Source organism: Anopheles ziemanni, chromosome 2 (genome assembly GCF_943734765.1).
Source record: "Anopheles ziemanni chromosome 2, idAnoZiCoDA_A2_x.2, whole genome shotgun sequence".
NCBI classification, from domain to species: domain Eukaryota; kingdom Metazoa; phylum Arthropoda; class Insecta; order Diptera; family Culicidae; genus Anopheles; species Anopheles ziemanni.
Window position 1 is genome coordinate 64,318,172 of NC_080705.1, and position 25,613 is coordinate 64,343,784.

The 25,613-nt window shown below is 47.4% G+C and overlaps 2 protein-coding genes across 2 annotated transcripts; one reads left to right on the top strand and one right to left on the bottom strand.

Moving 5' to 3' along the window:
- The first annotated feature begins 8,263 nt into the window (after positions 1 to 8,263).
- On the top strand, positions 8,264 to 13,121 carry LOC131281602 (myosin light chain kinase 2, skeletal/cardiac muscle-like). Its single transcript, XM_058310945.1, has 5 exons — positions 8,264 to 8,288; positions 8,882 to 9,176; positions 9,295 to 9,436; positions 9,503 to 9,702; positions 12,776 to 13,121. Exons 1-5 carry the CDS (start codon positions 8,264 to 8,266, stop codon positions 13,119 to 13,121), a joined length of 1,008 nt encoding a protein of 335 aa, XP_058166928.1.
- A 1,195-nt stretch (positions 13,122 to 14,316) lies between these two features.
- Positions 14,317 to 24,589, bottom strand: LOC131281354 (nuclear factor NF-kappa-B p110 subunit). The gene is made up of 9 exons (XM_058310680.1): positions 24,544 to 24,589; positions 18,957 to 19,442; positions 18,248 to 18,874; positions 18,041 to 18,145; positions 17,333 to 17,971; positions 16,999 to 17,266; positions 15,387 to 15,843; positions 14,667 to 15,314; positions 14,317 to 14,475 (listed from the first exon to the last, which is right to left on the bottom strand). Exons 1-9 carry the CDS (start codon positions 24,587 to 24,589, stop codon positions 14,371 to 14,373), a joined length of 3,381 nt encoding a protein of 1,126 aa, XP_058166663.1. The 3' UTR covers positions 14,317 to 14,370.
- Positions 24,590 to 25,613: the final 1,024 nt, after the last annotated feature.

Genomic DNA, 25,613 nt, shown 5'->3' on the forward strand with positions numbered 1-25,613 from the left:
CAAAATGGTCTTAAATACTAAACCTGGACCTCGAAAAAGCAAACAGCTTCGGTTGGGCCAGTTGAGACAAAAAATAAGTTCATTAGCAAAAATAAAACCATCACACTATCCGCTCCAATTCCTCGTTTGGCTCGTTAAACTAAATCCACTCCAATCCGTCCACTCATCGCCAGCGGAATCGCTTTTGGGGTAAAACAATCCGATCCACGCTGATCGTCGCTCGATACGCACCAAATAAATTCTTTCGGACGGGGAAAAAAACCATCTCCTCCGATCACAAAACCCATGAAGAGTGAGAGCGGGCGCAAAACGATGAAATTCGATCGGCGATTTTGCTCCTCTCGCCCGATGTTATCTGACCGGTGCTGTGTCAAACGAACGGAACGGTTCGAAGCGTGGTACGCGAACCATCATCTGGTACTGCCACCGCATTTCGTTTGTTGATCTTGATGGAGCATTTTCGCGTTCCGCGATTGTTGTTTCACTGGTGGGCTGTTTTGTTTGGGCTATTTTTGCGCCGAACGTATGGGATCTACAGGCGGTGATTTTTTGGCCAATGGGCGCTGCTCGGTTGAGCGGGGACGACGATAACATCTGGTTGGTTTCGTTGTGACGCCGAGTCTGCCAAAACCGCGTCACCGTAACGGCGAATTCATTCAACCATCACCGGTAATGATGTAACATTACAAAAAGACACACCTCAGAGCGCTGCAGTTGCAAATGTGTTTTAAAATTCATTGCTATTTTCCAAACAAAAAGATGAAGAACTTCATATAAAAATTAATTACAAAATTCCTCAAAATTTAGTTTAATTACCTCCACCACAACCGAAATGAAACAGATGATTAATTTTAAACATCATCTATTTTGAAGAACACGAAATAACCTGCCATTACATCCAAATCATGCGCGTGAGATGATTTTCAATAATAGAACAGTAGCAAAACATTGCAAATCCTCTGAATTTTTCAAGAAAATAATTTGAACCTCCTTGACCGCGCGCCGAAGCATTAGCAACCGTCAACCAGTTGTCTTTCAATTGCCGGTTAGTGCCATCCAAATCGCCGCCCTTAAGTGAGTTCAATAAACCTTTGCATTACACTCGAACGGCTCAGCTGAAATAGAGCGAAAAGAGAGAGAGAGAGGCTCACTTTGAGTCAGCCTTCGAGACGGACCGTAACTGAATCCGGGTCGATGTGTGAATGAATGATTGGATACGCACCCCGGCTACCTTGAATTCCCAAACCCGAACGACCGATTCCGGGCCGTTTGTTTACTGTAGACGCCGTTGACTTTGGGTAAGTGAACATTTCACTGCCAATTGCATAACACGATCGGACGCTCGGACGAACGATCGAGGCTTGCACTCGCTGTAAGAACTCAGTTTGAAGCATGTTCTCCGAATTGAAAAATGAAATGAAATGAATTATAAGTTTGGGGGTAATTTTAATTTGGAGCATCATTAAGGAACAAAATGTTTTTATTTCCGAGAGCACGGAACAGAAAGGAGTTAACTTTCTATCGGTGCAGCCTTCAGGGGACCGAAATTTCATCTCAATTATTTTTATTTATTATGAAAAACCCCCCTTCATCGCTAACAAAAACTGAAAGTCAACCTTAAAGGCTTGCGAAGCGCGCAATGCCAAACAATGCCGTGCGCTACGGAAACGTCGCGACGGCGACATGGCGTCCGGCCAACATAAACAACATATCTGCGTACATAATTCGGCGCGACCAGTGTGGCGCCAGCCACGGGGCGGAGACGAGGTGGAAGGGAGAACAACATGAAACACTACACGATCGAGCGAGCGTCAAGGTCGCACATACCAACCGTCACCGACCGACCGACCGATGCTGCCTTTCAGTGACTTTCATTTCGGCCATGTTCACACCGCACGTGAGACACGAGGAGGTGTCAAGGTGGTTCATCAGGTGGGTTCGTGCGAATTGGGCGGCCTGACGATGGAGGCGCCCTGATGGAGGCGCCCGGTACCTCGTTTGCCGCACGATGGTTTGGGAGCAACGGGTTGGGAAATCGATCAGCAACAGCAAAAGCAACATCGGACGGACCGTGCCAGATGAGATCGATCGGGAGGGAAAGTCAACGTCTGTCGACGTCCGTAAACCGCGTGAACCTCAGCCACCAATGCCAATGCCTTAGTGCTTCTCTGGGTCAAACAAGATCATTTTTCATTCGTGTATTTATTTTTTCAACACTCCCTGTTCTTATTCTGACCTTGTTGTTGAATTTTTTTTATCTAAAACGTGAAAAGAAAAACTCGAATTAAGATTGAATTAATTATCAATACGACGTCGAAACAAATGAGTTGCAAATTTGCTGACTGCAAGATGCTCCAAACGGGCGCCACATGCGGAAGGGAAAACCATTCGCGACGCATTGCCAACTAATGGATGGCCTCGGGACGCGACAGATCCGCGACGGCATTATAAATTTCCCGAAGGTCGACGAGGCATAAATCATAGACGACGGACCGGCGCTGTCGGAGCCGGGTGAGTTTGGTTCTTCTACGCAAAAAAAACACGAAGCATGCGTGCATTCCGTCGGCGTGACGACGGGTTTCAGATGGAAATCCATTTTAATTTCCCCACAAGAAACATGCGACGAAACGATCGGGCATGTCGATGGAGTGGATAATCATAAACCGTGACGGGATTTACTGGATTGCAGACTTTTGTGCCACGATGAATTTTGCCTAAGAAATGTCTAAGACAGTCCGTAAACTATGCTCACGCTAGATTGCAAGCGAAATAGATAAAAATGTAGGGTGATTTATCGATGGCTTGTTTTTCTTCCTGGCGTATTGATGAGACATTACATCGCAACATTGGTGGAAATGAAAAATAATAATAATATAAAATGTTGAAAACATTGATCCCCACTTTTGAAACAGAAGGTCCACATGATCATGATATAAAGACTAAGTCTAAAAATATCCTCTTCTTGTAATTAAGTTAACTATTCAATGCTATGACTTTTCAAATGTATATGAGTATAATTTTATTTTTTTATTTTTTATTTTAAACCGCAAAGCATTGCCGCCGAAACGTATTTCAAATGAAACCAACCTTAGTTAATTACTCTTAATAGTATACAAACCATTAAAACTGAAAATGATTACGAGAGCTAAGCTTTAGTTGGAAGTGTTTTATAATCATTAAAAATTAATAACTCATTCGATCATGTTGAGGTCCAAAAAGTATTGTTCAGTTTAAAGTAAACTCATTTTTTCCTCGTAACACTCGAATGCCAATAACAATATTGTTGCCAAGGCTCGGTGCAGCTTCCCCGCTCTCCATTTCGATGTTCTAATAATGTTTTGATTGTCACCTTAAGCAAGGTAAGATTCCTCACCGAGGTGCATTCAAACCACTTCGTCGTGCGACCCAAAGGTGAACGAATGCTATTTCGCGATTAATTACCTGCTCGCATAAGGCGTCTGCCGTGAAATCGCCTGCATAAGCGCTGCACCAGCTGAGGCGTGCCGATGATTCAACGGTCGCCCTCAGGGCCACCCAGGGCCTTGCACTTGATCTTTCCACGCGCAAAAGGTGCATTGGCACTCGGGAAATGTGTGCCGTTTTAACGCAAGTGTATGGGAACATTTTTGTTTTTTCGTGTGTATGTATGGGTTTCCCATCTCTGTGCTATCCCTTTTTTCCCCGCGATCTCTCTCCCGGTTATGTCCTCCCGGTCAAGATGGCAATATTTTTCCCACACCTTCAGCTGTTCTTGCGCACTGTTCACTCGCCACTCAATGGCTCGGGGCCAAAACCCAAAGACAAGACAAACACGCGGAAAAGTGTCCAAATAATCTGCAACCCGCAATGCTTCCCCTCCCCACCGCAATGGTACGAACATTTCCTGTTTGGCTGCCGCAAAACGGCCCGGTTTAAAGCTGCTCCCCTCAACCTCAACCCAAACGACGCGATCAATCAGTTCCGACCGCGATCGGATAGAGGATTACGCCATTAAACGGACTGCCACCGACGAAAACGGGACGGCTTCATTTTCTGTGTGACCTTTGTCACACCCTGTGTCCGCTCCAGATGTTCCGCGAGCTACGAGAATCGGGGAAAGTCACAAGGCGCGACGGTGGGGCGAACATGAAAATGGCCAGATGGGCCGCTCGGTGCGAGAGGACGACGATGAGGTGGGAGGAAGCGCACTAACGCCAAAAAATGATACTTCCTTTGGGGAAATGAAAAAGAAAATAAATCGAGCAGATGGCAGTTTCTTTTCTTTTGCCAAAGTGAGAAAACTAATTAAACCTTTGCCGACAGCGGACTTACTGTGGAATGTGGCTAGTTTCGTTATCACACGGCCGATCGTTCAAACAATGGCCTCGCGAAACACTACGGGGTCACCGGAGCAAACAGCTGTTAGGGCCTCCGAGCAAAGATGCCGCCCGACATAACGTTCGAATCGTGCGCGAAATGGACCGTACCGCGTTAGACAATCGACGGCTCGGTGCCAAAAATAGAACCACCGGCAACTGGTGGTTCGCTCGACACACGGGGAAGGAAGGAGCATTTCGGTTCGGACAAGCCCCAGCAACGGAACGGAACGGGCACAATGGGAGAGCAAACACAAGGAAGCGAAATAACTGTTCGATAGCAGAATGTTTATTACCAAGGCCAAAGGGCGAAACAAAGTTGAAACATCAAGCTCTAAAATATTGTTTCAAGATATTGGTTCAGAAAGATATCTAAAAACATATACCAGCAAACATTGTCTATTCACATGAGGGGAAAATATCAAATTAAAGTAATAACATTTGGTAATACTCGAATTGTACCGAATAGCTCATGGTAAACTTAAGTCGAAAATCTCATAGAACTATAACCTAATTTTCAAACTAGAGATCTAACCCCACTATGGGTGTAAATTATGGTAATAAATATTTTAATTTATACTACTAAATTTCATGTTTCCATACCGAAACATAACATGAAAAGCAATCAAACAATGTTCGGTGATCTCGAAGAACAAGTGGGTATGAATTTACACATTACAGTAAAATTCTAGATACATACATTTTTTGAAACCCTTAATCATTCCTGAAAACCCTAATAAACACATTACAAACTTTCTAAATGTTTCTTCAACTGGGGCTATTTAAAAAGCTTTACAAGTTTTTGACTAAATATTTTGTAAATTTCATTTTATCACTAATACCAAGTAAATAATTAAAGTAACCGGAAAGTAAATGACTTTATGAGTAAATAGAGCTAAATTACCGTCACGTACAGCGCACCGACCCTCTGTTTATGTGTGCTGATGGCAAACATTTGCGTGATCCTCCTTCCCGAACCATAACCCCCAATAGAGTGGCCATTGTCCGAGTAGCTTGCGCTGTTTAGCGGCAAACAATCTGAAGCAATTGTGCCATTTTGCCAGGATGGGCAGCAAAACCCTCCCGCGATACGCGGGTTGATGCTCGTTTTCCGCCCGTAAGCGATGAAAGTTATATTCGTTTTCACTCGCCTCGGTCCGACATTGTTGGGTACGCCGTGCTGCTCTTGAACTCTCGAGTTTGAAGGAAAATCTCAGTCCCCCTGTGGCCTCGCGAAAGGGAAACGATGCGCAAGGTTCCGTTGCGTCTTGTTCTAACTCTTTACATTCAAACGCACGCTTGTTTTCCACCCAGTATTTCCCAGTTGATTTTCTCGCTGCTGTTGTTTCGTTATCTTTTGCCATTTCCCCCTACTGAGAAACTCAGTTGCTCGGATAATGGAGTAACGAAACGCCCTCGTCAACGAAAACCCCGCTCAATGGGGATTTGGGAAAAGTGAACAATTTTTTTTTGTTTTCCCTCCTCGCCTAACGCCTCCCCGGGCCTTTTTCCAAATCCGACCCACCGCAAAGGTCTATTTTTGAATGCGTGAAACGTGCCGCATTCGTGGGCATCCGAATTCACCGACTCGATCGCCAACCGGGATCCGCGCCTGTATGTGTCACGGATGGAGCACGCGTCTGCCAAAAACACAAAAGTCCTCAACCCAGCCACCCCGCCGCACCTCTCTCCCAAACCCGTGGCCATTTTCGCGCACGCTGCGACTTGTGGAGGGGGAGAGCGGCTAAGAGTAGTAAAAAATGAGAAACAGAAATGCAAAGACAAACAATAATTCAACGACGTTTATTTACATCCCGTGTCCGTGTTGTTTGTGGTCGTTTCGTCGTGGTCGTCGTCGTCGTGGTTAGGGGTGTGGGCAACTACCGTGTGGCGCAGCTTCTCGTATCCCGTTTGGGTGACTCGGTTTGGGTGCGTGTTTTTAATATACCCTCCCTGGATGTAATTGCGTCGGAACAGCTGGGACGAAGCGCACAAGGACGCGTACGCGTGGGGAGAGGGGAAAGAGGTATAACGGTTGGTAGTCCTTAACATTGTAAACGTGGTTGCTTCAGCCCTCCCAAGGGACTAAGACGAAAAGCAGCGATCCTCATCCAACTGGTGAAACGACCAAAACCCTTGGATGGCATCGAATTGGTTTGCATACAGTAACTAAGGTTTATTTTTATTATATATCAACCGAATGAATTTTTTTGAAAGATAAAAAATATTCAAAATTGTTTTATTGATTTCACGATGAAGGAAAGTTTATTAAATTTCCGTTAAACTTCTAAACGTGATCTTCCTCTTCGGTTCAGACGAAGCAAGTTTCCAAGGGTTAAACCGGGCGAAAGCATATATCATCGCTCGTGGCCACTCGCTGGCACCCACGGCTAGACGACACGCTTCACCGACGACCAAACCGATGAACGAACGAGCGGACGAGACAACCTTTGGGTCCTCCATTTAATTCCCTAATTGATTTGATTTATTGGAGTTTTTTTTTGCTACCCTCCCCAATTCCGAATGGAAAGGTGGAAAATGCGCCACTAGCTTCCCGCGGGATGGGGTGGACGGAGCGGATCTTTCTATGCATGTCTCGGATGCCGAGGTCCGTGGCCGCAATGCCATGCTCTGCTAAATCGGTTGGCTTTATGCTTCGGAGATGAGGCGAAACGTTGGGCAAAGTGAAAAACACCGGGAGTGAAAGGACACTGCGCTACGCGTGCCCTTACTAGAGCAGTTAAAGTGTCTGCTCGGTCCTTCCCCCGGATTTTTGTTTCACTTTTCATCGGTTGCGCATTGTTTTTCCACCCGCATTTGGCCCGGCGTGTGTTTCTTTTACCTCCAATGTCATCACGGAGCGGCGCGGGAAAGCGACATAAATGTGACCCGATTATTCAAGGTTGTCCCTCAATCTTGTCCACCGACAAACACACCTATACACGCACGCAATACCGCGCAGAACAGCGCGTCAGGTGACCGTCGAGTCACCGATTCCATTGGCAAAGCAAGATCGGTTGTAGGTTGAAAACTCACGTCACGGCGCATCAAATCCAAGGTGGGAGACCCAAGCAGAGGGGCATGCGCTGAAATCAAAGGACGTAATATTAAACCGCATCGGCATACTGTTTCCCTTTCCCGCTTCTATGCGCCGCTAGCGGGGTTACGCTTAGCTTTCCAATTAATAAACCCTTCTTGATGCCGAAATGCGTCGCACGATGGGGAAAGGTGTTCGGCGAGATCAAGCTCGATCGTCAGTTTGCCGTGGAAAGTCAGCCGACGCGCATGGAGAACGCCTAGAAGAGCGCGCCCCACCATGGACGAGGGTGAAACGATCTTCTGTAAAACGTGTCGTGAGTCCAATTTTAAAACGCGCCATAAACTAACGAAAGAGTGTGTCGTGAAAATGTGTGTCACGTTACAAAAGTATCAATTTTCCAGCATGAAAATATGTTCTCAGGAGAAGATGGTTATGAAGTGTGTTTTAAGTATAAATTATTCGAACAGAGTTATGCTAAAATTAGTGCGAATGTTATGAACTGTGAGCAGTAGTCAAGCTTGGGAGTGAAACTTCACATAAAAGCAACTATAAAGCAAGCCAAGTGTTCATCTTTGAAGTGATCCTAAACATAGGATTAATATTTGCTCCAAAAAGCTGCCATTTTGGTTGAAAAGCACAACGACAAACCGGACCTTAGTTCGGTTTATTACGATCAAAGGAAGTTTTCGTTTAAGCTATTAAACAGTGATTATTTAAAGAAAAACAAAGTTGAAAGTGAAAGTTTACATAATAGTACAAAAATGGTGGGAAACGAACAAAATTGAACGTCGAAATTGCAGTATTCTGTGGTGAACTGTTTGCGACCGTGAAAACAGCACAAGTTGTCAGATAATCAATTAAACTCGAAATGGAATTTCATTATCCAACCTTTGGTAGTTTAGGTGGAAGTGTATATCGGTGAATGTTCTGCAATTTGGGACCCGACAATTATTTTATTAAGATACTTTTCAAATAATTATATTTTTAAACATTTTACGGGTATTCATGAGCTGATTACAAGAAAATTGAAGCTTAATCTTTTAGCAGGGTAGATGAGTTGAAAACAAATTCGTTTGCGCTATATATTCCTTAAACAAAGGTTAAAGCTTCTCTCTATTTTCTAACGTCTATTTTTAACAACAGACATATGAGTGAGATAAGCAGGATATCCAAGAAGCTTAAATAAGATAGAAACAAATCCATGCATAAGCTGATCTTTTCTACTATCCCTTTCTCGAACACGATTTTCACACGATCACAACGAAGTATGCCAAGATAAAAATTATGTTCTCCAGTGCCAATTTCCAAAATAAACACCTTCATCGTCGGGGAGTCGTTTCGCCATTCTAGGAGCGCGTCACGCGACTCACAAGAATAGGGCTTGCGTTTGTGTTTATAGTAGAGTCTAAACAAACCTTCGCCCATTTATCGTTTTCCACTCTCTTTCTCACTCTTATCTTCCTCTTCCTCTTCGCGCCCCGTCTAGACTTGGCACCGGCGTTCCCGTTCCGGGAGGTGCACCTAAAGATGGACGTCGACCCGCGGCAACAGTTCGAGATACTGCCGGAGCTGGGCCGGGGTACCTTCGGTACGGTGTTTCACTGCCGCGAGAAGGCGACCGGGCTGGAGCTGGCGGCCAAAATCGTGCCGTACAAGAAGAAGAACGACCGGAGCGACAAGGTGCGTGAGATCGACCTGATGAGCTGCCTACACCATCCGCGGCTGATCCAGCTGTACGATGCGTTCGACTACGAGAACAAATTCTACGTGATCCTGGAGCTGTGAGTATGCGTACGGTGTCGAGTTCTAAAATAAAAATGAGAAAAAAAATATATTAGTGAGAGAATGATGGGCTGATGGAAGCGATGGATGCTTACTTGGTTGCTGTCTGTCCCGCAGTATTCAAGGTGGCGAGCTGTTCGAGCGCGTCACCGACAACGACTTTGTGCTGACGGAGAAGGCGTGCGCCGTCTTTATGCGACAGATCTGCGAGGGCATGGAGTACATTCACAGCCGAAGCATCATCCACCTAGACATGAAGGTGAGTCCGAACGGCGTCACCGCCCCGACGCGAAGTGACACACACACACACATCCATCTCTTCCAGCCAGAAAACATCCTCTGCCTCACAAAGACCGGCAACCGGATAAAGATTATCGATTTCGGGTTCGCCCGCCGGTACGATCCGGGCAAGAAGCTGCAGGTGATGTTCGGGACGCCCGAGTTCGCCGCCCCGGAAGTGCTCAACTTCGACGAGATCTACTTCTACACCGACATGTGGAGCCTCGGTGTGATCTGCTACATGCTGTGAGTACGTCGCTACCGAGCCCCATTTCAGCTTGGATCGCTAGCGATCGCCTCCGCCTGCCTGCCTTCGTCCCGATCCCGAGCACAGGACCTGCGCAAACCGAACGCGGCCAGCTGTCGCTGTGCGCCCCCACGGTGTCTGCCGCAGTCGCCACTAATTAGAACCGCGCGCATACGAGCATGACGACGAGCGCACTGCGTCAACCCCCTGGCCACTAATGCTTCCGCTGCAGGTTTGTGTGGTTTTCGCTTCGCGTGTCGCCTTCTCTTCCCGTGTTTGACTTGTTTTGTTTTTCTCGCTCAACGTGCGCACGTTTTCCTACCGGAAACTGACCCCCACCCGTCCCGTACCACGCACAAACCTACGCTCTTCCGACGGGGTGCATGTAAACGTAACGTTTGCTCCATTCATAAAAATATAATCGTCTCGTATCGTCCATTCCGTTGAACCGCACAGTACGTACATCAACAGCATCCCCCTTGCGCAACAGGGGTTCCCTCTGCAGGGAGCGTTGAAGGGGAGAGGAATGGTGTTTTGCACACGAAGTTCTCGAGACCACACTTCGGCTTTCACTCTTCGTTGAAAAACGATTCACTCTCATGTGTTTTTATTGTAATTATTTCTTTTTCCATTTCTGTATTTTTGTTCCACAACCATTTTTTGTTTTTTGTGAATTTTTTTTTTGTTTTTGGTCGAGTTTTGTCGATCGTTATAATTTTTCTAACATTTTGTACTCTTTCCAATTGTTGAATCTTTCTCGTTTTTTTTTGTTTCATTGTACAAACATGTGATATAACGTTCATTTGTAGTTCGTTCATTATTTTTTCTAGTTTTTTGTATTTTTGATTTGACAGTTTGTTTGGTTGATACGTACATGTTTTTGTTTCCTTTTTCTATCCGACATTCTTTTCTATCCCACAAAATTGTCGCCATCGATTCGAATTTGTTTAATAGTTCTTCTTTCTTTTCCCCCATAGTGCGCTAAGAAATGTTGTTTTATGTCTCTATCGGCCGCATTGGCACACGTTGGTTGGGTTGTTTTTTGTTTATCACGTTTAACGCATAAGAAAAAAAGAGTGTTCTTGGTAACATACCGTTTTGATTTGGTTTTTATTGCCGATAATCGGGAACAGTGCGTAGGTTGCGCACCATCAGCGAACGCTAGTGGATATGCTAGGTAAGAAAATGGATAAAACTCTGCCTTCGAATACTGCGATGGTGGTAGGAGAATCAATTGAGTCCATTTTCCCAATAGCATTCCGTCGTTCGTTTATGGACAAAACATCATCCCTGTTTGGATGATGCTTCACCTTATGATCTTCTTCTTCTTGGCGTAACGACCTCTTGGTCATGCCTGCCCGTTAAGGGCTTACGAGACTTGTTTCCCTGTTGTACGTGGATAGTCAGTCCTCTCGTACAGGGGAGGGTCCGGTCTCGGTTGGGATTCGAACCCACGCCGTCGAGGTGGTGAGCCCCGGCGCTCATGGGCCGATTTTCTAACCGGCGCTACCGCTCGGCTGTCGCGGACCCGCGGACCACCTTATGATCGGTAACTTTTTATTTTGATGATCTTCATCATTCATTCATTCATTCATTCATTCTAATGTGTATTCATGTTGTACATTTTTCATATCCGTCAAACATTCAAAAGGCACGAAAAGGAACTCCAACACATTTTTACTCAATTGAATATTTGCACACTGTGCACCTCTTTCGTGAATGATACGGGTTCTTGAGGATAAGAAAATATTCTTGATAATATCTCCATACCTTGTTTGTTTTGCACTTTCACTGTGATTTTGAATTAAAATAATTCAAAGACATATTTTTCGCTGCTCCCAGGCCCCGGTGATTCCCCGAAGTCAAAATGTAAACTTCCCATAATGGCATACTCTCGATTCCCCTGAGTCGCAATGCTCGATATTTATGGCGCATCCCATTACCATAATTCGCACGGGACATACACTTCCGAGCACACGGTCCACGTGAAACAATTCTATAAAATACCCACCACACATCGAGCCTTCCGTTTGCGTGAAGAGCAAAGCGTGAAATTTACCTTAGCACGGTAAAACTTCCCCATGCAGTGATCCGCGCACGCCGACTTTTCCGTCAATCAACGCATGGGACCACCACTCACCGGTCGCGTGCGCTTTTTGGTTGGAGGGGATGAGTGGAAATAAAAAGCAAAAAATAACAAGAGAAGCTAGGTAGTAAAAACCACCCCCACGCCTCACCTGGAGCGTAGGGGTGGGGAATTCCCTAATCATGCAGAAATAAACATTTAATTAATTCGCTCCCGGTGGCGGCTCTATGGAGGAGTCGCCCTGGAGTTCCCCATTGCAAAATCACATCTGCACCCGGAATGCCAAAAATGTTTCTGCACCTGCACCCGATGCACTTGCACCTGACGCTCTGTACAATAACCTGGCGGATTGTGATCTGTGCATAAACGTGACCGATCGTGCGCTATCCATAGCATCTTCCCATTGGACTAACTGTGAGCGTTATTAATATCATGTGATTTGGTTGTTCGATACGACGGGGAGTTTCCACGGAGATCCTTGATACTACTAATGAACTAATTGTTTTATTTTAAGTTTTTTTATTCCTGCAATTGTTTGAAAAAAGCGATTAAAAAATACATCACTTTATAAACCACTTGTTTATAAAATTAAAGCTAATTTATCCGAATAAGAGTAACCAGAACAATTTTTGGTACACTGACAAGGAAATTAAAATGTCAAATAAAAAATGTGATATAATTTGATCCAGTAAATGTTACTCGAAAAATTAACCCGCGGGAAACTCCTCTGTCCACACAAATGCGTAGATGGTCTACCGGAACTTACTGTATCGCAAGCTTCATTTGGCAATTTCTCTATATCTCTCTCTCACTCTCTTCTCTCTTTCGTTCTCCAACTCACCTTCTCTTTCTCTCTTTCTCTCTCCTTCTCTCTTTGTTGCGCCGTCTGTTTTGCCCCACCATCTATCCACCATCTCTCATGATCCATCTCCGCACACCACCTCTTATCATCTCTGCGATCATCCCTTCGCGGCATCCACCTTCAGACTGTCCGGGCTGTCACCGTTCGTCGGCAGCGACGACATGGATACGATGAACAACGTCCTGCAGGGCAGCTACTCGTTCGACTACACCTCGTTCGAGGCGGTCTCGGAGAGCGCCAAGGACTTTGTCCGCAAGCTGCTGGTGAAGGACGGCGAGAAGCGGCTGACGGCGAAGCGGGCCCTCAAGCACCGGTGGCTGGCGGAGACGACGGCCCAGGGCACCACCGAACTGTCTGTAACAAAAACGAAGTTGAAACGCTATGTTATCAAGAAACGATGGATCAAGGCGGTCAATACGATCATCGCACTGCGGCGTATGGGCGCCCGGATCGATTACGATCTAGTGTAGGGACACCTGGAAACGGTTTTTCCCAGGTATGGGGCCTGATTTTCGTTTCTACTTTCCGCCTGGTCAGTGAAAGAGACAGAGGATAGAGAGCGGCGGGGTGATGCCGGTCATCTTATGAACGACATGGTGCGGAAAAAACAGGAATCAGAGGATCGCATTACAGGAATTGCCTAAAATGAACATCAGCTAGTAGAACATCTGAGAAGGAAAATTCTCTAATTACGGAGAACCCACCCTTTCTCTCTCTGTCCCTCTTTCTCTCTCTCTCTCTATTGTAGGGCTCGTCGACTCAATTACAGCCCCACAATACAAATACACACGCCCGGCACTCACGCCCACCCAGCAGAAAACTTCCCAAGATCCAGGAATATCTCCGACCGACCTCAGAAACCCGTTCCGGCGATTCCCGTGTTGCATAATTCATCCGTTCCACAGCATCCTCCGGCACCGGGGCCCGATCCAGGCTCGTCTCCATTTCCCCTCCGTTCCCTTTCGGATAGAGCGATAGGTTGTAATTATTTGTTATACTAGCAATAAAACTAAGTTTACCGGATACCGAAACCACCACCGAACAAAGTGTCCCGTTCGATACTCTCTGTCTGCCTGTAGCGAGTACACGGTACACGTGTATCGATCCCTCCCTCTCCCCCCCCCCCCCCCCCCCTCTCTCACCCAGCTGACCTCTTCGCACTCGGCACAGTCACGTTCTGTGCCGCCCGGGAACCGGTTTTATTCCTTTCCCCTTCACCCTTTCTAATCTGCGATTGAGAATTGTTAATTTTAAACGGGGAAAAAGGGCGAGGGGCACGAAACACGGTCCAAGTGGCAGGTGCATTGCTACGGTACGTGATATTACCACCGTGGATGGAAGGAAGGAACTACGAGCCTGCTAGAATTCCGATTGGGAAAATAGATTTAATCCAAAAATAAAATCGTTTAAAATGTAGATAATATACAAGGTACCAAGGGGAAGTCAAAAAGACGATCGCTCTTCGCTCCGCATCACTCACTCGCTAATACTAAAACGAAAACTGTGCTTTACACGTAAGGGAATGTAACCAAATTCCACAGCTTAAATGACCACACGGACGTCCCGGCTCCGTCAGCAACTTTATACTGGTGAGATATGAGATACTATTATTAAAGTATCGGTAGGTTTGTTACTCTATCGTTAAGAAAAATAAAATCACTTCTTTGGAGTTGTGTAAATATTCACAACCCTTCTCACACGGTGAACGGGTGCTCTCCGCTACTTCATCTTCCGGCAGATCATCTCGTCGATGCACCGCATGGCATCACGCAGCTCCAGTACGCCCAGCATCCCAATCAGCCGTTCCATTGGATGGGTTTGCATCTGCAACGAAAAACGAAGGGTGTGATGATTTTTTTTTTTCTATCAAAGCAACCCGAATAATCTATGAGATGACAAGTTTCATAATGTCAGCATAGTAACGATAATCCGATCATGTGAACAAGTTTATTCTACAATTAGTTGAAGAATACAAGCCAAGGGATTCTATGCACGGGTATCGATTGTTGCCTCACCTCGTAGTAATCGAGCAGCATCCTTGACGGGTTCGATGACAGCTCCCAAACGTCGAAGAATGCGTGAAAATCAAGCAGCGAACCGAGTTCCTTCCACGCACCGTCCACATTCAGACAGCGACACAGTTCCGCCAGACACCGCTCGTCGAACATTGTGCTCTCCGACCGTGGTTCCTTCGGGGCCACCGATTCCTTTGGCACCGTTTCCGGCTTGTGGTCCTCCAGCAGTCTCGCAATGTCCGCCCAGTCGCAGTTGAGATCGATCGAATCGAGCACGGTAGTGCGGTGTTCAACCGAGGGTTTCCCTTCACCTTGCCCCCCTTGGTGTTGGTTCTGCCCGGCATCATGCTCCTCCTCCTCTGCGTCGTCTTCCTCCTCCTCTTCCTCCTCCTCCTCATCTTCCTCGTCTTCCTCGTCTTCACCGTGCGGATTCATCATCCTTGGAATGGTTGGCTGTCGTTCGTGGTGCCCCAACCCATCCGGATCGTGCCGGAGAAGTTCCCGGACGATCAGTTTGTTGCTTCCGTTGCTCGTATGACACCTTGCATTGGCTAACTGAAGGGGTGTGTAGCCGGCGTTGTTCCGCTCCTGACCTAGTGCTGTATGGCCTACCTTTTCCAGTAGATAGTGGACAATATCAAGCGAGTCCTAAGGTCGAAAGAAAGAAAATGTAAAAATGAGTACAATTACATTTTCCACCACCCTCTGAGATCCACCTACATTATCGACTGCAATGTGCAGGACGTTATTGCCATGCTTGAGGTCCCGCTCGCAGACCGGTGCACCGGCATCGATCAGGATGCGCGTAATCTTCAGGTTCTTCGCGTACACGGCCGCCTGCAGTGGCGTCAACCCATCGTCGTTGGTGCTATCCATCCGGGCACCGTTCGCTCGCATGTGCTTCAGCAACAGGCGCACCATCTCCGGCACGTTCTCGACCACCGCCCGGTGCAGGGCCGTATTGCCACGGTAGTCGCAGTAGTTCAGGGCGGCTCCGGCGGCCAGCAGCGCCGCTACCACCGGCCCATTGTTTGCCGTCACCGCCAGATGGAGGGCCGTTTCGTTGCGATCGTTCGGCAGATCGAGCAGCTCGTCTGTCAGCCCGTACTCGTCCAGCAGTGCGATCAGCATCTGCGCAATGGTAGTATCGTCCCGGCGGATGGCCGCATGCAAGCAACTGGGAGAAAATGTGTAAAGGAAACAACACAAACATTAGCACTCGGCATCGGCAAGGAGGGATTTTTTTTTTTTGTACATCGTTAAGGACATGACCCAACCTAACATTCAACCAACTATTTAAGTGGGGGAAATTTGTGCAAAAGAAGAAAAAACTAGTCTTGAACGTATCCGACCCAGTACAAGCTCCTATTTCCATCCATTTGGGGATTTCACAACCGATCGGAACGTACCTCGAAAAGTACCGATAAATCCTGCCCTCCATAATTACACCCAAGGGAAGTACTGGAAATGGAAAGTGTGTGTGCTAAATATGGATAAGATCGATCACCGATCGCCCTTTGGGACGATAGATTTTCCAGCATAAATTAACGAAGGCCCGCGCGGTCCGCCAACATCCGAGCGAGCCTGTTTCTTATTGGAGGGCTCGTTTAGACCAAAAACAATTGCAAACGCAAAATTGTCGGATATTCCGATCGGCTCTCGGAAAAAACATCGAACGTAATGGAATTTCCAAAAAGCACGAACGAACGCAGGCCTTCAAGAGTCAACCCGCGGACATGATAAGACGCCACTCTCCGTCCGATTAGTGGATTGCCGGAAATTTGCAAATGTGCTGTGAAAACGGTGAGTCAAGGGTGACGGTTCGATTTCTCATTACAAGCCAAGTGCTGAAGCAAGCAACTTCAAACATGAACCACAGAGATTGGTGAAAGAATATTGGTACACAGCAGTAGTATAAGTTAAAACACATTTAAACCGACAGAAATAATTTATTTACATACAAAACAAACGATTGAAATAAAATAGCAGAAAAATGCATTGCTTTTGGAATGGCCGCCTCCAATGGCTGTGGAGTGCGCTGGGCGCGAGGGGGTGAGGATGGGTCCGGTGGGATGGAAAGACAACCAAAACCCGCGGTCCCATTCACCAGCGGTGCTCTCCGTAATGGCTCCTCCACGGGTCAGCTTCGAACCTACAACCGTACACCGGAATCACGAACACGAATGGTTCATCAGCACAAGTTAACGGGCGCAAATGTTGGTGGTGGTAGTGATGGAGGATGCAAAAATGTCTTCCCAGAGCCGCACAAGTGAGACACACACACACATACACAGAAACACGAATGGGACTGCGAAATGGTGGCCAAACTTACTTGAGCTGCTGCTGGTTGGAGGCGGTCCAGTGGGAGGAAAGGAGCTGCCGGGAGCGTTTGTAGTTCCCGGCGAACAGCTTGATCAGCACCATCAGCTTCCGGAGGGCCTCGCCGTGCCGGGTGTCGTCGCCGGTGCGGAGGAAATCGTTCAGCGCCTTCACGAGCGCACTGCTCTCCGGATCGCTGGCCGAATCGTCCGGACTGGCGTCCGTTTCCAACTTGACCAGATCCTGCTGGTTCTCGATCTCGCGTATGAGCTCGTTGAATTCTGCCGGAATATGAACGCATGAGGTAGGTACTTTCCGCCCGACAATCGACAGTCCAATCTCCTTACCTTCAGTGTTGCAGCGGAAGTCGCTAGAATCGAACGCCACATCGGACGCGATCGTGGTCGGGATGTTCAGTATCTCCTGGATGATGGCCTTGCTGAGTTCCTTGCTGATGGTCGTCCCGGTGCCATCGGTCGGCTCGAGCATGCCGTGCATCGGAGCCGTCTCCAGGGCTTCGCTGATCGCGTCCGGCGTGTGGTTCACGAGCATCGGAAAGGACCGATGCATCGACGGTAGCTGCGGCTGGGCTGTCACATTGCCACCACCCTCTGAACCTCCCCCACCGGCCGCCGTTTGTGCGTTCGGGTCGTTCGGAAGCACAGTAGGAATTTCGGACGATACCGTCCCCGAGCTCATGCGTAGCCGCTTGCGGGAGCTGTTCGTTCCGCTGCCACCCGGCACCGGCATCATGCCCGCCCGAGGCTTATACTTAAACGGTACCGGCTCGCTGAGACAGTGGTCCTTCGGCCGGTACAGCTGCATGTACACCTCGACCGGCTCGGTGATGTCCTTGTACCGGTACGGTGGAGTTTTGAACGCGATCGCGTACTGATGATGCACGTCCGCCTCGGAGAAGATGGCCTTATCGGTCCACACTTCCGTTTCGTACTCGTCCAGCTCGAAGAATCGGATTTGTATATTATCTGCGGATACAGGAACAACAGGTTAAAACACACACACTCTGTCACGCTGGTGGCGCTGGTGGTACCTACTTTTGCACACCTTCTCCACGAACATAAAAACCTCCTCGCCACCATCGACACTGCTGAACGTGGTGCTGAGCCGGCAAATCTTCAGCTCCCCCGTGAGGGCACTCTCTACAGGAAAAAAAGGGAACCGCTTTAGAACCGAACACACACCCACCCACACACCCACCCACCCACCCACCCACACACACACACAGACACACACACACTTACTCATATTATTGATCGCATTCGAGTAGACCGGCTCGGTCAGTGGCTTCCACTGGCTGGTGGCCGGATCGACCTCGAACGCCTGGAAGCACAAGCACACCTGGTTGAGGTTCATCGTGCGCGCCATCTGAGCCGCGTCATCCTGCATCTGCTTCTCCTCCCGCTCCGTCGGTTCGCGATTGTCCCGCGTCAAGCGATGCTTACGCAGCTTCTTGTACAGCTCCGGCGCGATAAACTTCTTCGCCGTGTGAATGATGCCCATACCCTGGAAGGTGGCAACGTACCCACCACCACCACCACCACCACTGTCACCCGCCACGTTCGGTCCAACGTCCACATCGTGCGGGTCGATCATATCCTCCTCGCCGGACTTGATCACCAGCAGGTGCGAGTGGGGCGCACGCCGGGCCGTTTCCACCTGGTAGAGCGAGCAGCGCACCTTCGCCTCCCCGCTGTACCCGCGCAGCTCGACCGTGGGGAACGTTTTCTTCGACTTTTCCGTCCGCTGGCCCATCAGCGAACCGTGCGTGCCGTGCATTTCCGACTGGTAGCGGAAGCGGAACTTGTCGACCGGCTGCTCGAGGATCACCAGGTGGGGCTTGCCGTAGTCGGGCTTCGGTGAGCCGAACGCTTTGGTGGGGGGTGGAGAAGGAGAAAAAAGTTGTTTGGGTCAGGATCGTTCGAGGCTTCACTTTTATCGCGAGGTTCTTACCATCGTTCGCTGACCCCGTGAAGGCTCCGTACTGCTGCTGCTGCATGTTGTTCTGATCGAGACACAAAATCTGTGGTGCGTAGAAATGTTGTTGCTGCTGAACCTGATGATGTGGCTGCTGCTGTTGCGCCTGATAGCCACTCATGCCGGCTCCGCCAGGGTAGTGCATCGACGCCGGTCCACCACTGTTGGAGAGGTTGAGGTTCTGCAGCGTGTACGAGGCACTGGTGTCGCTGGCGTTCGACTGCGGGGACATGCTGCTGTTGGTGCTGACCGACGACGGTGACGAGGGCGATGCGAACGAGGACGATGGCGAAGCGGCACTGTTGTACGGCCGCTCGGAGCTGAGTGTAAAAGGCTGTTGCTGCTGCTGCTGCTGCTGCTGATCTCCGGCACCCGCTGTTGCTGCCGTCGGCGGAATGTCCATCGACAGAATGGTGTACTGCGGTGGCGAAGACAACTGCTGCTGCTGTTGCTGCTGTTGCTCTGGAAATTGGGAAAATTAAAAGCGACCCATCAAACCAGTGAATCACGATCCGGCTTTTAGGGGTTTGACACACGGACTGACTGATGAGTGGGCCGGCCGGCCGGCTTGGAAAACCCCACAAACACCCCGCTCTAAAACGCGGGCGGGCGGGCAGCGGAGGGCCTTGGCGTCCTACCTGGCGCTTGCTGATGTTGTGACTCTTGGAACAGAAGTTGTATATCCGGTGACAAATACCAATCTAGAGACATGATACTAATACGATTTCGCGCTTTGCTTCTACTGCTGCTGCTGCTGCTGATACATCTTAACCGTGTCGAGGTCGACACACTACTGAGCGATCGTCACACCGCCGGACCGGCTCGGAGGCTCGCGATCAAACACCAAATCAACGGCCCCGCGGGGGTAATATTGTAGAACGCGTGTCGTTGCGCGGAACTCACACGAGACTAACTCGCGGGACTCCTCTCAAGTACCGGAAGGTGGGCGCGTGAGAGAAAAAGACAGAGAGTGATAGGGATCGGATTGGCACACCCCATTCCATCCCATCCCGCGAGGTTGGGTGAACCAATAAATTTCGCCTTGCGTAGCCGTAAGACGTTCGACTCGAGGTCTTCTTCCTCGAAGCGACAAAGGAAGCTGATAAGGGCGCCCCATCGGTGGTTATCAGTATCGACCCGATACCCGTTTGCCTCACAGTGGTCCCTTCCCAACCACTCCCCCCCCCCCCCCCCCCCCCTCCCCTACCGCTAACTCCTTCACACGTTAGAATGTGTTCCTTTTTCATTCATCATTTCCAACAAGTAGTTCACCGTTTGCGAAGTATTAGCGCGCGATAAGGCAATCGGCACGATATTACCTTTCCCTCGGTAAAGCAAACATAAGCAAGACGAAGGAACATCTCCGGTCCGTCGACGTCATGAACTCTTTTTTTTTTTTGCACGTCACGTGCTTCGACCCGACACCCGACGTCATCGTTTGTTAGCGTGTCGCCGGGCTCGGTCAAACGGTGTTATCCTTATCTCGGGAGCTTATTTTTGACGTAACAGGGATTCCTTCGTCCGGGGTCGCAGCCCCAAAATAGCGTTCTGGAGGACGTTCTATTTTGGGAACCACAGCCAGGTGGTTTATGATTACGAGGCGTGAGTCACTGATCGGTACATGGAATGTGTCGGTTGATCGCATTTATTTTGAATAGGCTTGTTCCATGTTGTAAGCGTCGTAAGCGGAGCAAACAGTGTACCGTGTTGCAATTTATGTTAACATGAAGCCGTTTTTCGAACCGTCAAACCCGTTCAAACAACAAACCATTCACGGCGTGACGTCAAACGTCATTTCATTTAAATTAACGAATTAAATTTCTTCACCAAATTGGCGTCATCCAGAGCCCAAGAAAGAGGGTCCTGTGGTTGGATTCGAATTCCGGACGCGTTGTTATCTTTAATTTTGAGGATCCACTTTCGACTCAAAGGCAGTAGGGTCAGTTATATTTATAAATTTCAACCATTATCACCCACTTTTGTTGGGGGTTGTTCTACTCCTGCACTCGGGTGAGGGACACATTGTTGCTTTTACGGGAAAAACTTATCAGGAAGCCGATTAATACGGTTCACGATTTTATTGAACCATAAACACGTGATAGCCCACTGCCCTTGAACGACAGATTAAAGGGGTCAACATTAGAAGATTGAAAGCACCAGCAATCGGGTTTCTTCGCGAGCATTCTCAACTCCTACCGGCACACTTTACTAGTTGTGAAAAGCTTCGATTAAAAATAACATTTTTCTTTAAATTTCAAAAAACATAATCGTGGGATTAGCGTTTCAAAGAGATTCCTTTGAATTGACGCATTTTGTGTGTAAAACACAGGCTAGTTACGAATGGGTATATTTTATCGGAATGCGCGGGAGAACGAGCGATTCCAATGACGCAAACTCTTTCTTAGTTTACACGCTGATCCACTCAATATGATTAATACGTAGCCGTCCGATAGCCAACCGAGAATTGGGTTTGGGCTTGATCAGGTTTGGCTGATGAGTTGAGCGAAACTGTTTTGAATGTGGATATTTGACCAAATTTTGAACATAGAATGTTTTTATATTTTTATATTGAAAGGATCCTGTTTTGATATGCTGCAACAATACGGTTTGAATCAAGAACTAAGGGGGCTAAGATCGTGTTATGTACGATGGGAAGTTTTTTATAAAAAGATAAAACTTTTAAAAATAAAAAAAACCAATATGGTATGTTTTTTACGAAAAGTAAAAACTTTCAAAAATAACCATCGAAATCTCAAAATAAACCTTTCAAATAAAAAAAAACTCTCTCGTAAGAAACAGTTTCAACGAAACAATGTTTAGAAAACACTGCTTATCGATGATCAAACGCGTATCTCCACTAAACTAATTAGCCAACATTTGCTAAAGTGTAAAACCAAATCTCTTCCCGATCAAGCCCGACAATAAAGGCTGACTCATCGGGGTATCATTTTCTTTTCCCGCCATCGATCGAAAACAGCACGTGCTTCTGCCTAATGTAATGGACAAAGTGGGGAATAATGGAGGGGAAAAAAATTTCCGTTCGTACGACCCACATTGAACGCCAGATTAACTGATTCGTATATGCGGTGGCAAGATAAATAAACGTTTACAATAGTATTAGAAGTCAATGTAAACGAATTAATTATCCTTTTGAAAAACCCATAGTAGGCACTACCAGCAAAGGATATGAAACTTATAAAAACACAACATTTTACATTTCAAACACAATACAAAAAAACGACGTACCTGAGCGCACGTTGAACAGAGTGCCGCGCGAAAAAAAATGGTGGACGATCGCTTCGAAGGTGGACGCTTCTTCAAAGACAACAACCTCACCGGAACACAACCAAATCACAACAGAAACCGAACATCTCAAAGCCCCTTGCGGTATGCGATCCTGAAGATCTTCACCTTGTCGTTCATAGAAACGTCACACGTTACCTTCCCTTTTTTCATTTCACAAATCAAACCACAAACCGGCCTGCTGCCTCGAAAGCTGTGACGATGCAAACGTGCGTGTAGATCGATGACGACATTCGCGAGTGTGTCGCGAGGCAATCGTTTTTGCGTCAAATGGCGTGTGGGGGAGTCGGGGTCAACACGGACCGGTAATGGTTGAACAATGTTTGGAAAAATGATAAAATAATGTCCATAACCAACCCTGTTGGATGATGCAAAGCCGTCTATATGGTAAATTTATACACTTTATGAAGTTAAATGAAAAATGAAGTTATAGTTTTTCCTTCGATGTTCAAACCAATTTTGAACGAAGATAAATGTTATTTCTTTCCTATGCACTTCATTATGCCCTTTTTCCCCTATAATCTTTTAGGACTTCAAAATGGTGATATTAGCTGTTCACTCAATGTGCAACACATGTAATGATTTCTACTTCAATTCTTTATCAATTATTTCCATGTTTAATAAAGCACACCATTTGTGTTTACAAACTCTAAAAACATGTTGTGGCTGATAATTCGGTCACAAATCGTATTAATCTTTGTTTTTTTATTCCGGTGTAATTTTGATTTACCTCGTACTATCTCGTTGGCAATCGATTGTTTGACCCTTTCGACGGGTTAAAATAAATAACAATAATAACCGCACCTCTCAACCCCCAGGCGGTGCACAGTTGACGACCGACAAGAAGCGGATTGACGTGTCATGACGCTGGATGCTGGATCGCGGGGGAAGGGGAGCCCACTTTGATGGGAGAGGACCCGGTTTTTGGGATTTCCCACCGGGCCAAAACAAGACCCCGGCTCGTGGTGGTAGTGCTTCGTGGCACCGAGAACGGAATCGGTCCAACCACTAGCAACACCGCCATCAGCATCGTCATCACCAACACGCGGATCGATCGATCGCGGCCAGCGCATGACACACGGTGTGAGTGTGCATCAACATTGGGACGGTGAGATGGTGATCCTCGCGGGAGCGAGGGGGGAGGGTTTGAGACCGGGGGATGGCACGCTTAATAGCTGACGCGCTAAGACGTTTGGGCTTTCCCGCGGCCGGATCATGTACCGGTTTGCCTGCCCCTCCACTGCGCTGACGGTGGTGGGTTTTTTTTCCACAATTGGCCGTGCGCCCTACTCCTGCTCCACACTCCACCCGTCCGCCCGTGCCCTGCATACATAATCACGCGAATGGCGCAAGGCAGCGTGCATGATAAGCAAAGGAAGCACTGAGAACAGGGAACGGAAAGAGGGGACAGTATGGGGGCTCATTCTGTATTCATAATGCGAGAATGAACGTTAACAAAACAAAATCCCCCAACTTTTATTGAAGCGAACGATCTTGCCGGCTGATTCATCGGCGCTAGATTCTAAGAAGTACCAACAAACGAAACTGATCGAAACGCCAAATTACGCTCTGAAGGACGTTCTCGAATGGACATCATTCGCGGCACGCAGCGAACCGAGTTACGCGATGGTGAATGTTTCATTTTAATTCTATTTCCGGTACAGCTGAACTCCAGATAACCTTGCGCTTCCATCTGTGCAACGTGGGTTCGTAACCCCGTTGGTGTCCTTTGTGTTGCATTAACTGTTCTTAGGGTATGTTTTGCTGAATGCATCGATACGGTTAAATAGCTGTGCAATTGGTGGGGTAAACAAATGGCAAACAAGAAGAAAAAACATAAAATACTGTCAAGGGGAAAATGCATGGAGCAAAATGTCTCAGAGCAAACGATAATTTATACATGTTGTAATATATTGAATCATTTTTTAAACCCTAACCGTTCATCAAAGAAAGTAATTTCGATTGAATAAAATGGTAGAACCAAATAAAAGTCTAAATTAAAGAAAACACTTGGTTCATCTTGCACATGAACAGCGGTGAATCATATTACTGAAGAGCTTGTAAATTATAGAGTAGCGTTTTATCAATCGTCGATAGACGCCGGACTCTGCGATCTCCGCTATACCAAATTAGAATTACGAAATATAATTTGTGGCACCAAAGTAGCCATAAAACCGTACAGTTAATGACTCATATAAACCCAAACACGTACCGCACACATTTGGAAGCGTATTGTTGTAGTAAAACGGATTGTACTTACCGTATAGTTCGTGCCGGTAGCAGTCCAAATTCAATAACGTCGACATTTTAACGCCGTTTCGAAACACGCACACACACGAGGGCAAGATGTTTGGTGCGGAACAACAAAAACAAATCACTATCACCCGCCAGAAGAGAAATATTACAAAACTGCGAAATGCCGCGAAACACAACACACTTGCTTCGACCGGGTTTGACTTCGCTGGCGTTATCAGGCGTTTGGTGGACGCCTTGTGACGAACACAAGCAAGAGCGCGTGCCCTTTTTGTTTAGTCGGTGTTTTCGTTTATCAAATAGATTCACACTTTTGTATATGCACCAAACACTTCTGTTAGGGAGATGAACTTCTGTAGTGAAAATTTTAGTAAAGTTGTTCGGAGTAGTGTTACTTGCTGTTTAAAACAGACGCTTCAAAACAGAAACACGTGTTCGTTGCACTTTTTTTCAAATTCAACCTCCCTGCAGCTGTTTTAAACCTAGCCAACCTAGGTAAATGCAATTCGAAGTCACCGATTCACTTTCGCATTGCTAAACACACATTGCATTTTTACACGGGTGGCACCTCCCCTTGAGCCCTCACTGCACTGTACCTTATCAAACACTGCACCGGCGGTTGGAGTGTGTTTGCAGAGGCGTCGGTCCCAACAACCACGGGCTAATTGGTACCCCTAGGTGAATTCCTTCCGATCGCGAGGCCGTACAAACAAATGTGGTACGGTACTCTGCAATGTAACGCGGGCACAATGCAAGATGTTCTTGTAACGCTTTGTTTTTTTCTACACCACTTCACTTCCGGCGGACCTCCTGTTTGCAATCGCAACACAGCACTCTGTAAACACGCGGACTAGCCGTTGGGATAGAACTGTTGCGCACTACTAGATGTCGTTCAAGCGACTCAAAACGAGGAACACGACGTCAGATCGACCACTCCCGGAGACTCACATTAGTACACTGAGCAATAAGTTCTCGCGGCCTCGCAGCATCGATCAGACTTCCAGCTACGATCGGACTGGACCACACACACCCACATACATTCCACAGTCTCAGCATAACAGTGCTTCTCAACCCTTT